Below are 16,865 nucleotides of genomic sequence, written 5' to 3'. Positions count from 1 at the left end.
AGCGTCGTCTTTTCATTTTGGCCTTTTTGGTGGTTTTCTTTGGAATTATTTTGCTCTGGCACCCGTGCGTGTCAGTCAGACCTTATAGAAAAGCAATCAAATCATAAGATATAGAATACCAATAGCATTCTCATATATCAGGATTGAGATGATACAGAGGGAATTTGAGTCTCTGGTTCGAGAGACTGGTTTGGTTTGTTGGTTTGTTTAAATTCACCATAGAAGTAGGAGACAAATCCCCAAAGTGATAGGGCAAGTGCGATCCCCTTTTCAGCACTGAATTTCTCATGGTAAAAGGCAACGGCTAAGATCTCAGTCAATGGAAGTAGAACAGCGATCATTATTCCAGAAAGCAAGGAGGATGCACAGAAGATGACTCCGACTGCACCTAAGAAAAAGAACTGCCAAATAATTGCATTAAACGCAAGCACCGTGTAATATTTTCCCTCCCCGATAGCATATTGTCTTGCTTCTCTTGGAATAGCCTACAGAAAAGGGAAAAAACAAAGGTGTTTGAGCATATATACAAAGCATATGAGAGCATGAACTCCCGACTTTATCACCAACAACTAACATTATTAAACCCGGCCAGGCAAACTTCATATTTTCGTAGTAAATTTTCTTTCTGTTAGGTGCCAAGAATATCTAAATTCTATTTTTTTTTTCCTAGCCCCGTCATAACAGTAGGGCGGCAGGGTGATAATTTGTCCCTCAGGCCCTCAACCCGCCCTACCCGCTTCTCAAAATTGCATGTTCAAGCTCTCAAAAGTTAGCCCTCACAGATTTGAGGGGCGGAACGGCCCGACCCTCATGTTTATAAGGGGGCGGGCTAGGGTCTAGGTTCTGAAGCATGAGCCTGACCCTCATTAAACCTCACTTGGCCTTCATATGTTTTCTTGTTATTTTACATTATATTATGTATTATACTCTAATTTGTATTAAAAAAAACCACTAAATTATATTTATGTATATATTTTCTTGTTATTTTACATTATACTTATATATTTATGGCCTTCATATATTATCTAAGTTGTATAAAAAAAAATCACTAAATTAGTTTTTAATAGAGGATAGATTAGAACATAACATAACATATGTGTTTTTTGTAATTGATTGAATGATAGGTATATATGTCATACATAAAAGCAAATTCAGGCTAACAACATAGTTAAATACGAAAAATGTAGATGTTTTAAGAATAACATCTCTTCCACCATTTTTCTCTCTCTAAAGGCATATGAATTAGTTTTGTATATTTAGTTAAAATTGATATACATAATCAAAGTATGATAAAAATAAATAAAAAATCACTAAAAAAAAGTAGTAAACTAGTAAAATATAATTAGACTGGGCCCAATATGGCCCTCAAAAATGAGGGTCGAAGGGTGGATTAAAGGCTTGAGTTTTCACGTTTTCATGTTTGACCCTACTTGATCCAGCTTTTAATACAAAATAGAGGTGAGCTGACCTGACCATCGATCATCCCGTCCTCAATTATAAGGACTTTTATAGTTTGAGGGCCAGGCTAGCCCAGCCCGGCCCTTTTATCGCCCCAAACTGTGGCCATTCCATTTTGGCACGATTCATCAAAGGTATTATTGTAGCATTATTGTGTGGACCCAAAAGAGGTATGGCAGTCAATGACAGACTTTGACAGTCAGTTCCTTTTTAGTTGATTGGGCTTTGGCATATGAACGACATTCATAAATTCAATTATATAATAACTAAAAATTCATGTCGAGAGAGTGGGAGAATATATTTTCAAATAGGCAAATGCTCTCTAAATTTAGTGTGCACTTCATATTGGCCGTTGGATGACATGATCATACGGTTTGGTGTGGTTTGTCAGTTGTGAGCCATGCAATAATTTCGATCTCGAGAAATTTTTTTTCCATCCAACGGCTATTTGTTTTGATCTCTCCAAAATTTAGAAAGAATGATCTCTCCTTATCATTCAAATAACATTTGTTTGTTTTAAAATATGATCATGATCATGAAAATGATTTGTGTGTTTTGAGATGATGTAAAGTTGTAAACGGTAATAAGAGATGATGTAAACGGTAAAGTGGTTTTGTGCAATAAAGACACAGGTCACCCTTATATTAGTTATATATGGGCACTATATGGTGTTGATTGAGCAATAAAAACAAATAGAGATGCAAGAAAGTCTATGCAATGGTCTTCACAGCAGAAAGTTATGCCTAATATAGTAATATGCCTAAAATTGACTTCCCACCCAGTTAACCCGTTGGCAGGCAAAACATGACGTGTGCGTTGTGTGAGAGAGTGAGAAAGACGAAGAAGAGGAAACGAGAAGAACCTGGAAATCCTTGTTCACAAGCATCCCTATGGTGCAAAAAGCAGTAGCAAATATTGACATAACCATTTGCATCTCAATCACTAGTGTGTAGCTTATTTTTGTCTTTGATTTCTTGTATGAAAACTCAACCATCGGTAGCACGAATCCATACAGTGCAGAAGCTCCCAGTGTCATAAAGAAACCAGTGAAGTACTCCTTTTCTGATTCATGATTCGGGCGATCACTACTTGCACGAACACCAAGAATAACTGCTCCAACAGTCAAAAGAACGATTGCGTTTATCGTGTAAGACGTAAACTTTTGTTTAACAATAAGGAAAGCAAACCCGGCAGTGAAGGCTAACTGCGTAGATATTATTAGAGAAGATGTGGAGACTGGTAGCTTGGACACTCCATAAGCGTACATATAATCATCTGCACCAGTGAGCACGCCAAGGAGAGCACCAGCTACGAAGAGAAAAGGCGTCATGAAAAGGAACTTAGCTCTTCCATGTGCCTTCTTTTTGCGATAGAAGTAGGAAACTATGAGTGGTAGAAGCATGAGTGGCCATCCGCCTGTTTGTAACCAACATGATAACCAGATTCGCTTGCCACCTCGAATGAAGTAGAGACGTAGAATCAGAGGACCGCCTGTGTTGCCGATAGATAGTAAAGCACAATTCACCAATAGAAGCAACCTCTTCAGGAAGATTTTCTTCACATTACTATGTTTGCTGAGGTCTTCTTGATTGTTGTTAACCTGACTCTCTATCTCCATGTTTGTAGTCATGGCCGACGCGGCCTAGATCAATTATGCTCTCAGTATGATTGCAAGTTGAGCTAATGAGTTTGTTGAAACCTGTGGACCTTTAATGAGAGAATTTCTCTTCAGGGTCAACTTTAACGAGAGAATTTTCTCTTCAGGGTCAGCATAGATATTATTATAGCGTCCAATAAAATGAATTAATACATCTACTGAACTTTTTCTAATAATTAATTAACATCTAATTGTTTGTACTAAGGTAATAATAATTTTCAACTACCCCTGTATATTTTCTATTCTTAGGAAAATAAGATGCAATTATAAGTGTCAAGAAAACACCAAATATTTAAACCAAACCAAAAAACACTAACCAACTTCAGAAGCAATATCAAATAGTTGACATCAAATGACGCGGTTTTGGATAAACCGCACCATATAGCCCATGCAACTTTCGCAAAACTGCGCCACAGAAGCCTACTTTAGAAACCTAAGCCACGCGGTTTTCCAGAAACCGTGCGATGCGTCGCACATCAACTTTCTTCTTTCTTCTCTTTTCAAATCTCTCGCTCGGTTTCCGCAAAATCGCGTGATTGAAGCCTATACTCTAGCCTAAGCCCATACGGTGTTCAAAAAACCGTGTGACTTTTTCAAAATCGCGAGAGAGATTTGATACAATACCAAAGTAAACACCAAATTTTGGCCGATTTGGTATTTGCTTTGGTGTTTTCATCAACATGTGACTCTCCTGGAGATGAAAAAATACCAAATTATTGAAAATTTGGTGTTTGATGCTAGGATAGTGTCTCACTTAAAGATGCTCTATGTGTCAAGAAGTTAAAAGACTAATTGAAGAATATTAGTAGATCCGGAGGCTGGATCTTCTGCACCCTGGGAGCTGAGTTCAATGCCCGCTCCCCCTTCTTTCCATCACTAAACAAACATTTTTTATGCTAGTTAGATGGCGTCACTGGTTTGTGCGGTTTGTGCTTCTATATGGTGTAGATGATCCGGTCTCCTAAACTCGTAGTTTACAATTTTGAATTGTCGGAATTCTAAAATTTCCTAAAACCAGAATTCGTTGGAATTCCAACATATTTCAACTAAAATTTGGAATTTATATTTTTTATCCTAAATCCCTATATATTGTTATTTCGATATTCGATGGAATTCAGAGATTTCATTCGATATTTTGAGATTCTGTTCAAAATTACGAACTATGCCTAAAATTTGAGACCCAGTTAGTATGTAGTCAAATGTACCTACTAGTAAATTATAATATAATCCATTTGATCTATGGTTAAAAAAAAACAAGAAAATAGTCTAGATGATCGACTAATTTTGAACCAAAACAATTCTAGAGGACATCGTTTTCTTTTAGTAACTCATAAGGACAAATTTTAGCATTAAGTAATCCATGAACCCACGATTTCAATTTTAGTAACCCTTAAGAACAAAATAAGTTGGCCCGACATTTTTTCTTTTTTTAAAATGTCAGTTTTATCCCTCTATGTTATTATAGATATAAATCATAGATTATTTTTAAAATACCAGTTTCACCCTTTTGTGTTATATTTATAAAACAGTGAAATTTGATGATTGTTCATACCCTAATAGGCGAACATACCTCATATAATATATTGATGTTTGAACAATGATTGTTCATACTCTAGTAGGTGTTCTTACTAATTATACATTATGTTAATGTATGAACAATGATTAATTATTCATAGCTCATGTTAAGGTATGAACAATGAATGTTTATATTATAAATAGAACATTGATTGTTCATAGCTCATGTTGAGGTATGAACAGCAGTTAGGTATGAACATTGATTATTCATAACTTTATACTATATACACCAAGTTGTTTCGGTTGGGCGGAGCCGTTTATTATTTCGTGTAAGGGGGTATACTTCACCTACTTCACCTTTCATCCAAGGACCGAAATATTGTCGATATTTTTGAAATATTACCGATATATCTTGGTTTTTGAGGTATCCGATATGAATATATTGCGATATGTCGAGTGGATATATTAACACATTTTGTCTAATATATATTGGATTTTCAAATATATTGATATATATCGACCAATATATACAATATAGATCATTGACTTTGACCAATCTTTGACCGATTTTTATTAATATATCAACGATATTTTTGATATTTTTCAATATATCGACATACAAAACAAAATTTTGACGGGTCAATAAAAAGACATATATCAACTGATATATTGATATATTCGATATATATATCGGTTTTTGGGGGTCCGATATATCGCTCAACATCGAAATATTTGGCCTTGCTTTCATCTACCTGAGCTTTTTTTTATTTCGCGTCAAGGATATACTTGACCTTTCATCTATTTGGTCTTTGTGAGTGATTAAAAAAAAATGGTGGTATTGAGATTTGAGAGTGATATTTTTTTTCTGATTTGTCCTTAAGAGTTATTACGTGAAAAAAAAAAATTATAAATAAATAAATAAATAAATAAATAAAAAAATTATCCAAAACTTTTAAAGTTTTAAGTGGTCCACTGCTTGAAAAGAGTAAAATTTTGTTCCATAAGGTTGGTGGCGATTCAATAAGGGGACCATTCAATAAAGTCTGTCCAATAAAATAGATGCTATTAAGCTAGATCAATTTTTTTAAGTTTTAAGAGAACACTCGAAATGTATGAAGTATAAACCATTTGACAGGCAGTAAAAGCTGTATTGAAAATTAGCTTGCTGCTTGCGGCCAAAGGATGTATTTTTTTAATGAACGTTAAGACTTAAGAGCTCCATTTGTAGTTTAACACTTAAAAGACAGGCTGTCCGTCGTGATGTTTGTGGATTTTATGAACCGAGATCAGAACAAAATTAGACAGAAATCAACAACTAATCTTAACTCTGAAGTATGGAGTAGTGCGGTTGTGCCAATGTTCCGAATGACTTTGAATAAGGGGTGTGGTATTGGCACCCTTATAAATGGGATTAGCACTCATTTGACAAAAAGTAAAACAATAATGATTATTTCTTATATGTCCTTTTACACCCCCTACATGCCCATAGTTCTACGGCAGGCAGTTGCTGCGATATTTCATATCCCACGACAGTTAGTTACCGCGAGATCACACAATCCACAGCATCGGGTTGCCGCGAGATCTCATATTCCACGGTAGGCAGTTGTCATAACATATTTTTTTTTAGTATTTTTTGTTTTTTTTCACTTCAAATTTTGCGTATTGAACACACACGACATATTGATATCTTATTTTATTTTTTAAAGTTTCTTTATATACTCCAAGAACAACACTAAAACCATGACAAAAAAAGTGTACAATCAAACCATAATTTTGCTATTTTGTGGCAAATATTTTTATATGCTATAAGAAAATTTTGTGATCAAATTAATGAAGAAGAGTTTTGATAATTAACACAAACAAAAACTCTATTTTAATAAACAAAATCATCTCGCGGCAACTAATTTTTTTTACGGTGGCTATTAAAAAAAAAAAAAAAGACCCACGGCAATCAAATCACCTTCTGTGGAATATGGAATCTCGCGACAACCCGATGCCGTGGATTGTACGATCCTGCGGCAGCTGCTTGCCGTTAGTGTTTTTTGTGTATTTAATGGAGAGGTGATAGTACCTTTGAATTGGTCAAAAGAGTGCTAATCTCATTTATTGAGGTGTCAATACCGCGGCCCAAGAATAATTTATTCCCCCATAGAAAGCAAAATTAGTGAAAATAATGTTATACCGTCTGGGTAATTTTTTTCGTGTACGCATTAGCTGAAGCATCTAGGGAACTTTGATATGATGGGGGAGATGCCAGATTGCCAATCATAGTTAAAGGGCCGTCCACTTAAGTCAGTTCTGTACTTCTATCTTAATTTCATTTCGTGCTTTAATTTGCCTACTGACAACAATATTTGCTACGTTTCAAAGAGACAAAGACACACCAAATCGATCAACATTAGTCAAAATCTAGAAAGTTTTACCAGTGATATTGATTGTCGTCGTTCACGTGAATTTCGTTTTAGATATTGAAGTAAAATCGACACACTCTCAACTAGGGGTGGGAATTTGGCCATAACGACCCTAATCCGGTTCTGACCGACCCGACCCTAAAGCCCCTATAAAGCGCTTTTACAACTAAAAGCCTTACGAGTTTAGGCGGGGGCCGACCCGCCCCCTAATGCCTTCTAAGCGGTCGAGTTCGAGTTCAAACATAAAGCCTACGAATTAACCCCCCCCCCAAAGCAATTATAATTTAATTTCATAAAATCTGTACACAACTAAAACTATCGCAACTCAGCATTACGTATTTTCAATTAAAATAACACTATCGGCTTCAGAATTTATCACTTACCGTGTATGAAGATTTCAATAACTTGTCTTATATCATAAAAACTTGTAAACCTAATTGTTTATCTCACAACTCCGCGTCTGGCACCATCACTCCCCTCCCCAACTAACCTAAAAACAATAATGAGCGTTGGGCCTTGCCTTAATAAAAATAGGTTGACGTCGGTAAAAACTCATTCCATACTCTTATTTGTTTTGTGTTCTTCAATGTTAAAGGCACTAAATTTAATAAAAAATAGGTTGGCGTCGGTAAAACTCATTCCATACTTTTATTTGTTTTGTGTTCTTCAATGTTAAATGTAATTTTGGTGAGATTTGAGTCTGAGAAATAACAGTTTATGTCGATTGAAAGCTCATTCCAAAATATGTTTTGTGCATTTTAAGCTGTAATTTTAAAATATAAATATGAGTCTACATGTACTTTAGTTTATTAGATTGTGGATATCGTTTTAAATTGTTGAACTTATCGAAATTATTCTTAGATTGGTTGTTATTCAAATTTCAAAGTGGTTGGACTTTGAGTTTGCAAATCTTTGAAATTTTTTGTAATATAAATGAGTTTTAAAGCCGATCACGATAAAAGAAAATAATATATAGGCGGCCTACCGACCTTTCTAAACTGTTAAAGAGGGCTTAGGGTAGAGTTAGGGCTTGAAATTTAGACTTATGACCCGGCCCAACCCTAATAACTGAAAGGCTTTAAATGTTTAAGGCCGGGCTAGCCCGACCCGGCCCATTGCCCACCCCTACCCTGAACACATTGGTGATATAGATCTGGGGCCACTTGATTGATATTCCATTGTTTAATCAATGTTTTCAATCCGGCCTCAGCTACTAAAGACCCTACACATCAATTTGAGAAAAAGTATACCACTCAAAGTTGTAGCTCTTAAATTTGTTTTTACGCACTGCTGTGTGCCAAAAGTAGATATATACACTCCAATCCGCATGCTGTTGTGGATCAATTGCTACAAAATGCCACAACTGTAATGTCACTATTGTGAAGATCACACTACATATTTATGCATTAAGGGAATCATTCCAACAACCAACGATGTCAATTGTAAGTTCGTAACATTACCGCTCACGGGAGCAGGACTTGTTTTCTTACTCTTAAATTTGAAGCACCCAATACGGTTTGTTTGGGTTATATAACAGTTGAAATTTAGCACAACATTGTAGAATATTTAAGGAATTTGGGTCATAGGTGGTGCTTGCTTTTGTTTCTTTATCAAGTTGTATTCCCCGTAGAAGTAAGAAACAAATCCCCAAAGAGACAAAGCTAAGGACATTCCTTTCTCTGCGTTGAATCTCTCATGGAAGAAAATAACTGCAAATATTTGTTGAAGAGGCAGTAACAGAGCTAGAAGAACTCCACTAAAAAGAGCTGTGGAGCAGAAAACCACACCTAGATTTCCTACTAGTAAACACTGCATACCAATTGCCGCCAATGCTATCACCATGTAATACTTCCCTTCTCCAAGTTCATACTCTCGAGCTTCTCTTGTCATAGCCTTCACAAGAAAATGAGAGGAAATAGTTAATACTTAGGATTAGGAAACAAAATTAGGTCAGTGGCATCTAGCTTCCAATGCCATTTGACATACACCTTGGGCATACTGGCCTGTTAATTAGCGCATATTAGGTCGCACGGCACAATAGGCGAATCACGTCTACAAGAAACTCGTATTGCATGTTTTGCACTATAAAATACACATTTATTTTTTCTTCACGGGGCTCTAACTTCTTTGAGTCCATATTTTAAGAGTCATAAAACAAGAAGCGTCTTTTAGTGGATGGCATGTACAAGGCGTGTAGCATGTTAATTTGTTATCGTCTCATATTTCTATACGCGGAGTGACAAAGTAAGGTGGGGGACTTTTTTGCTTTTCGGGGTCTCGCTATTGAGCAATTGAGAAATAAAGGTCTCAAGTCTCAACTCCTAAACAGATGAAGTGATGAACAATTATTTCATAAAACTCTTGACCACAGGAAACGATACGGCACAAGCGTGAACGACGTTCGGGCATCTAGCCACACTGCCATAGCCAGAGCCAGCTTGGGCCTTGGGTTAGTCTGAAAACCAGGTCATTAAGTCATTAATGGGCTTCTAACATTTCCAAGCCGAGCATTCATGGGTTATCGGGCTTTAACCCGTAAAATGGGTCTGAAGTCTGAACCCGACGGAAGAACACCAAACAAAAGACGGCCTAAATTTAAAACAAGAGGGCCACCCGTTATGTACTCCTCTTTAAGATGTGAGCTGTTTAGGACTCGACTCGGTACAGCCAAGCCAGCCACTTCTTTCAAAGATAGCTTTCAACAATTGTTGAAGTATGTAGTGTCGGTCTCACACATTCTATAAGTGTGAGACCGTACCTTATTTAGCTTGTTGTTATTTAGGTTATTCCATCTCCAGTATAAATATATGTTGTAGGTTAGGGTAAATATATTCTAAACCCTACCTTCTTGTTGTGCCTCCATCATTTCTTTTTCTTCTACACACTCAATCCCTTTAACCTTTAACAAGTTAACCAACCATATGTATCTCCTAAAGATAAATAACATGGTATCGGAGCCACTCTGTTTAGAGAATCTTGGGAGAGAGATCCTCGATTTCAAGGTTCGGTTTTAGTATTAGTTGGTGTCTTAGTATTGTTTTAAACTTCATGATCTCTCGGTATTGATAAAGAGGGAGACGTCGTCTCGCATGATTTTCTTGATTTAGTATTCTTTTTCATCAAGTGAGTTTTTCTTCTCTTTACAATGATGATGTTGTTCCAAAATCCGATGAATTCGTAATACGTCTGTTTTTCTCTGTTGGTATGACCTCACAAATTGGAGGGTGTTGCCAATTACCTTCAAGGGCGAGGCGCGATTCTTATCTTCTTGGAAAAGGTAAGGAAAATCATCCGGACGGATCCCCCGGATGATAAAGGAAAGACAACCCGACAAAAGATGGCGCTTGGTTAAGAATTTCTGTGGAATACTATGGAGAAAGATGTTTGTAATAATCGTGCGGTTTTTTAAAATCTCGAAGGAGATTTGGGAGTATCTACAAGAATCATACTCTCGATCTCGAATACTTCTCGTATCTTTCGGTTGTATGAGAACATCTTTGATCTCACTCGAGGAGATATGTCTATCTCCTCGAATATTACAATTCTCTTAAGTAGCAAGTGGGAAGAATCAATATATATCACCCACTTTACTACGCACATAAATCGATTGAAGAAACAAAGAGAGGAATTTCGAGTCTCCAAATTCCTATCCGGGCTACGTCCCGAAGTTTGCTAATGTGAAAGCCCAAGTTCAAAGTGAATCTAAGCTCCCTACTACGTGCGAGGCTTACTCGTTTGTCTCAGATTCGCGACCTCCTCCAAGGCACAATGACAGTGTGGCTTTATTGATCCCTCCAAGCAGTAATAACAACCCTTCTTCTGGTCGTGGTAATGGCAGTAAAGGAGGTAGAGGGGGTCGTGGCCGTGGGGTGGTCGTACCCAAGGGAGTGGCCGTGGTCGTGGTATTGGCAGTTTTGAGCCTTGTGAGCATTGTGGGCGCACAAATCATAGTGCTGATTTTTGTTGGGATATAACAGGACGCCCATCTTTGCACAAAGCCAACAATGCCACGATGGTTGATCGAAAAGTGGTGATTTTCAACGAGTTCAAGAAGACTTTGCGATACGATGAAGCGGATACAAGCTATTCCCGTTCATCGAAGTTTGTCCGACTACCCCATCGACCACTAGCCGATTTAGGTAAAACATGTCTTCATACAAGTGATAACAACTCTTGGGTTATTGACTCGGGAGCTTCGATCATATGACGTAATCCCCAGTTGTTTTCTAGTCTTGCGTATACTCACACACCATCATATGTCACATTAGCAAATGGGGCAAAGGCTAGTATTCTTGGGTCGGTACTATTCAATTAACTCGTAATATATCACTTGTCTCAGTCTTGCTTATTCAAAATTTCCCTTTAATCTATTATGCGTTCATCGTCTCACCCAATTTCTTCACTGTAATGTCATGTTTTCTTCCACTCATGTTGTGTTTCAGGATCTACAGACAAAGACACTAGTTGGTGGGGGGTATGAGCACGGGGGCATCTATTACTTTCAAGATGATTATGGGCACTCTCACTAGAAGCAGACTCTTACAATCTCAGTCTCTCCTGTTCAGTGGCATAGACGTCTTGGTCATCTTCCTCTGGCTAGTTTGCGAAGTTTAGTTCCCAGTATTTCTTCTAGTATTCAGTCTTTAGGTTGTGAGGTTTGTGAGTTAGCTAAACATCGTCGTGCTACTTACAAAAATAGGTTAAATAAGTGTTCTAGTCCTCCTTTTCAGTTAGTCCATTCAGATGTCTGGGGTCCTTGTAAAACCACTGGCCTTTTTGGAGCCAAATATTTTATTACATTTATAGATGATTTTTCTCGTGTTTGTTGGGTCTATATTATGGAAAATCGTTCTCAAGTATTCTCTGTTTTTCAAAAATTCTATGCTGAGATTACTAATCGGTATTCTGCACACATGTATGTTTTTCGAACTGGTAATGCCAAAGACTATATCTCTACAATATTCCAGAGTTTTTTAGATGACCATGGCATTACACATCAAACCTCCTGTGTGGATACACCTCAACAAAATGGGGCTGCTGAGAGAAAGAACATACCCATTCTTGAAGTCGCCCGATACTTAATGTTTCAAACAAATCTCCCAAAGTTTTATTGGGCAGAGGCAGTCCTTACTGCCACATACTTGATTAATCGTATGCCCTCTTCGGTATTAGGAGGCAAAACACCACACTCTGTTATTTTTCCTGGTTAATCTTCTTTCCATCTTCCCCCTCGGATTTTTGGTTGTGTCTGCTTTGTTCATAATCTTAAGCCAGGTCGTGATAAGTTAGACTCTCGTGCTATTAAGTGTGTTTTTCTTGGGTATTCACGCATTACCGCGAAAGGGTACAAAGTGTTATAGTCCTCATCTGCGCCAAATCATTTGTCTGTGCTGATGTTACCTTTTTTAAAGATGTCCCATTTTACTCTTCAGAAGGGAAGATGTCCTCTGAACCATTTGAGGATTGTGTTATGCCATCTGGTGGTGTTGGATATGATCTTGGTGAAAATGAGGGAGCGAGTGAAGAAGGGCTACCACGCCCACTAATAGCCTTCGAGGCGACTGCGCCCCTTGATGGTCGAGTTCCAGTGCGTCGAAGCGACCTGCGCCCGTTGATAGCGCTTCCGGGATGCCTGGCGCTGATACAACTTTCGGTTGCCATTCCAGAGTTTGAGGCCGAAAGTTCAACTGCTCCGCTGCCCTCACCTCTTCCCACTGTGTTTGTGGATCCTATTGCCATTCCATCTAACCTTGATGTTCCGATTGCACTCCGGAAACTTGAACGTCCACCTGCTAGTATGCGTCTTCCTAGTAAGTATGCTAAATATTCTATTTCTAAGTATGTTTCCACTGATCATTTACCACCATCTGTCAAGTCTTTTGCTACGTCCTTGTTGTCTGTCTCTGTCCCGTCTAACTACAGGGATGCTCTATCTCATCCTGGCTGGAAGCAAGCAATGGACGAGGAGTTGAGTGCTTTGTATTCTAATGACACTTGGGTTCTTCTTCCTCTTCCTTCCGAAGAAAGCAGTTGCTTGTAAGTGGGTTTTCACTATTAAGCATAATCTGGATGGTATTATTTCTCGTTTAAAGGCTCGTCTGGTTGCAAAAGGCTTTACCCAGACATATGGTATTGATTACTCTGAGACGTTTTCTCTGGTTACCAAGCTCGCCTCTGTGCGTATTGTGATTTCTCTTGCCGTTCATCATCACTGGCCTCTATTTCATGTGGATGTTAAGAATGCCTTTTTACATGGTGATCTTCTGGAGGAAATCTATATGGTTCAACCTCCTGGTTTTGTTGCTCAAGGGGGGAAAGTCTGTCGATTAAAGAAGTCTCTTTATGGGCTCAAGCAGTCTCCTAGAGCTTGGTTTGCGAAGTTTAGTCAGGTTTTGATGGCTAATGGAATGACTAGGTGTGAATATGATCATTCCGTGTTTTACCGAAAGACCCAGCAAAGGATTATTGTCTTAGTTGTGTATGTTGATGATATCATTGTCACAGGGTCTGACAAACAGGGTATTGATCGAATTAAAGTCAATCTCTCAAGACAGTTCTAGACCAAAGATCTAGGAGAACTGAAGTATTTCTTAGGCATTGAAGTTACCAGGTTCCCTGGTGAAATTCATTTCTCACAGAGAAAGTATGTATTAGACCTTCTCAGTGAGACATGTAATTTAGGAGCTCGCCCAGTAGAGACTCCTATGGATTCGAACGACAAACTCCAGTCGGATGTTGGAGATATGTATGCCGATATTGAGGGATACCGTAGATTGGTGGGAAAGCTGATTTATGCTACTATTACTCGCCCCGATATCTCCTTTGCAGTCAGTGTAGTATCTCAGTATACGCATGCACCACAGATTCCTCACTACCAGGCAGTTATTCGTATTTTGAGGTATTTGAAAGGTTCTCCTGGTCGTGGATTGGTCTATCGTTCTAATGGAAATTTTGATGTTGTTGGATATTCAGATGCTGATTATGCAGGATCAGTTTCAAATAGACGTTCCACCACTGGATATTGTACTTTCCTTTATGGAAATTTGGTGACATGAAAGAGTAAAAAGCAAGCAGTTGTGTCAAAGTCTAGTGTAGAGGCTGAGTATAGAGCTATGGCTCAAGGGACTGGTGAGTTAATGTGGATCCGTAATATGCTACATGAGTTAGGTTTCGAGGTACAGCTACCGATCCCTCTTCATTGTGACAATCAGGTAGCCATTCATATCGCTTCTAATCCAGTATTTCATGAGAGAACTAAGCACATAGAGGTAGATTGTCATTATGTCAGACATAAGGTTGAAACAAAGGAGATAAGTACTCCTTATGTGGCTTCTCGAGATCAGTTAGCTGATATCTTCACCAAACCAGTGATTCGTCCAGTTCTGAGTTATATTGGTAACAAGCTAGGCATGAGCGATATCTATGCTCCAGCTTGAAGGGGGGTGTTGAAGTATGTAGTGTCGGTCTCATACATTCTATAAGTGTGAGACCATACCTTATTTAGCTTGTTGCTATTTAGGTTATTCCATCTCTAGTATAAATATATGTATTGTAAGTTAGGGTAAATATACTCTAAACCCTACCTTCTTCTTGTGCCTCCATCATTTCTTTTTCTTCTTCTACACACTCAATCCCTTTAACCTAACAAGCTAACCACCATATGTATCTCCTAGCATAAATAACAACAATGATGTAAAGAGAGAAGGGATAGAAACCTGAAAGTCTTTGTTAATAATCATGCCTATGGTGCAAAATATTGTTGCAACCATAGATACCAAAAATTGCACTTGCAACACCAGATCATAAGTTATAGCTTTGCAAGCCTTGGAATACGATAGCTCAACTAAAGGCAGCATAAAACCCAACAATGCAGCTGCACCAAGTGTCATGAAGAAGCCCAGGAAGTACTCTCCATTGGACACACCATTAGGTCGATCGCTGTTCGTATGGAATGCTAAAATGACCGCACCAAGGGTCATTAGGACTACAGAATTTACTGAGAAGGGAGTGAATTTTTGCTTAACAAGAAGAAGTGAAAAGACAGCAGTGAATGCAAGTTGGGTAGACGTGAGTATAGAGGAGGTTGACACAGGGAGATAGCGTAAGCCCAGCCCAAATAGATAACTATCTAATCCAGCTATAAGGCCCATAAAAACACTAGCGATTAGGAGCTTTGGGCTTAGGAGAAAATTGGATGCTATTGCTTGGTTAGTTGATTGAGATTGGTCATGAGCCCGATCACGAGCTCGTGATAGCAAGGGAGGAATGAGGAGGAGTGGGAAAGCTGCTGTTTGTAACCAACTGGTTAACCATATGCGTTTGCCTCCATGCATGTAGTAAAGCCTGAGTAGCAAAGGCCCACTTATTTGTCCAAAACAGACAAGTGAACAATTTAAGAGAAGAAGTATCAACTTCATGGATTTGTTCTTCTTGATGGGGGGCTGCTGTTGCTGTTTTTTGCCGGTTATGTCAATGGCTTCTTCATCCATGACTAGGTTTGACAGTAACTACAACTTTTCTTCAAAATGTGGAATTTGTTTTGAAACTTTCTGTAAATATAGGTAGATGAAAACTTCGTAATTATAAGCACACTGATAATTTGCATACTCCCGGCCTCTTCAGGGCCACGCGGCATACTCTTTCCTCAGTAGTTTTATGAAACAGTTGGTCATTTTTCTTGAAAGTGCATATATTGGGGCCCACAATTGATGGATGGCTATGGTTGTGGAGCGTCCAGTGCCCACGTGATGGAAGTGCCAGGGGGCTGCTGGTTCTCGTGCACTTTCAGCTTGAAGGACATTGTTTGCCTATCTCTTTTTCAGAAAAGACTCACACATCCACTACTTTTGTGCGACTCTGCAGTCTGGACGGAGTGATCACTGATTCACTGATGCATCATACATTACTTTGTCATGTCCTTTAAAGTTTAAACAGAATTCGCTTGACTTTTTTTTTTTGTTGGAAAAGAATTCGCTTGACTTGATATAAGCCAATTGACTAGGACATTGGGTACAAAATATTACAAAGTTACAGCATCTCTACTGGTGTCAGGGACAGTCACAACTCCACTAGGTACCCAACCTTGGGAGCAATGTGACATCAAATATTTAATAACGATGCCTAAATCTAGGCTTTGGTGAGGCTCAGGGCTAAGTCCAATGTTACAAAGTAAATGTTTCTTTGATTGGTGTGTTAATTGAGCTCTCTGGATCGCTGATAGATCATTTGCTTCCATATATGATCAGATATGATGTTAAAGGACGACCTAAGTCCGGTCGGGTTAAGCCCCGTCGATGGCTTGGTACGAAATGTGAAGATATGACTTTGGTGTGTGGACCGCGTGTCTTTGTAGTGATATGAATGTAGAATGGAGGGTACTTACACAACCTCTTTATTTATTTTATTTATTCTTTGGGCAGGTTTGTGGTGTGAAAATAAAATATAAAACAAAGCTTTCAAACACAGTTCATATAGCCGGTTCGTTTGAATGGGTTTGGAAAATGTCTGAGGAACTGTTGGATTTGGTCCATAGGCACAAATCGCGGTTTAATGGGCGAGGTTATGATTGTTTTTAGGGGAAGGCAAAACGCGTTTTGTCAGGTTTTGAGATTTGTGCGGTGAAGGGTTTTGCATGTGAAGACTTTTCATTGTTTATTCTACCAACACAAAGTAGAGACAAAGCAGAAAGAAAGAAAAACAAAACCCTTTTGAACCTTTTGTCTTCAAGTGCATCTTCTTTGAACTAAAAAAATTTGATCTTTTTGTTTTCGTATTTGCTATTGACATGTCGATTACTAGTGATAGCTTGAGTGGGGAAGTTGACT

General features: G+C 38.3%; 2 protein-coding genes across 2 annotated transcripts; both read right to left on the bottom strand.

Annotated features, from left to right (window-relative positions):
• Nucleotides 1-111: 111 nt before the first annotated feature.
• LOC147502033 (purine permease 3-like) lies at nucleotides 112-3,235 on the bottom strand. Its single transcript, XM_086607004.1, has 2 exons — nucleotides 2,321-3,235; nucleotides 112-485 (listed from the first exon to the last, which is right to left on the bottom strand). The coding sequence occupies exons 1-2, from the start codon at nucleotides 3,086-3,088 to the stop codon at nucleotides 138-140; spliced, it is 1,116 nt and encodes a 371-aa protein (XP_086463130.1). The 5' UTR covers nucleotides 3,089-3,235; the 3' UTR covers nucleotides 112-137.
• A 5,161-nt stretch (nucleotides 3,236-8,396) lies between these two features.
• On the bottom strand, nucleotides 8,397-15,690 carry LOC147502032 (purine permease 1-like). The gene is made up of 2 exons (XM_086606996.1): nucleotides 14,757-15,690; nucleotides 8,397-8,934 (listed from the first exon to the last, which is right to left on the bottom strand). The coding sequence occupies exons 1-2, from the start codon at nucleotides 15,528-15,530 to the stop codon at nucleotides 8,608-8,610; spliced, it is 1,101 nt and encodes a 366-aa protein (XP_086463122.1). The 5' UTR covers nucleotides 15,531-15,690; the 3' UTR covers nucleotides 8,397-8,607.
• Between the last annotated feature and the right edge of the window lie 1,175 nt (nucleotides 15,691-16,865).

The sequence above is a fragment of the Coptis chinensis genome, chromosome 4 (genome assembly GCF_015680905.1).
Source record: "Coptis chinensis isolate HL-2020 chromosome 4, ASM1568090v1, whole genome shotgun sequence".
Classification (NCBI taxonomy): Eukaryota; Viridiplantae; Streptophyta; class Magnoliopsida; order Ranunculales; family Ranunculaceae; genus Coptis; species Coptis chinensis.
The sequence above is the reverse complement of the archived record's forward strand: the minus strand, read 5'-3'. Positions and strand labels throughout refer to the sequence as shown.

Excerpts from the sequence above, each read along its gene's own strand:
- LOC147502032 (XM_086606996.1), bottom strand. The coding sequence starts at position 15,530 with ATGGATGAAGAAGCCATTGACATAACCGGCAAAAAACAGCAACAGCAG. Across the intron at positions 8,935-14,756 it reads TTATTAACAAAGACTTTCAG|GCTATGACAAGAGAAGCTCG; the intron begins GTTTCTATCCCT and ends TTTCTTGTGAAG.
- LOC147502033 (XM_086607004.1), bottom strand. The coding sequence starts at position 3,088 with ATGACTACAAACATGGAGATAGAGAGTCAGGTTAACAACAATCAAGAA. Across the intron at positions 486-2,320 it reads TTGTGAACAAGGATTTCCAG|GCTATTCCAAGAGAAGCAAG; the intron begins GTTCTTCTCGTT and ends CCTTTTCTGTAG.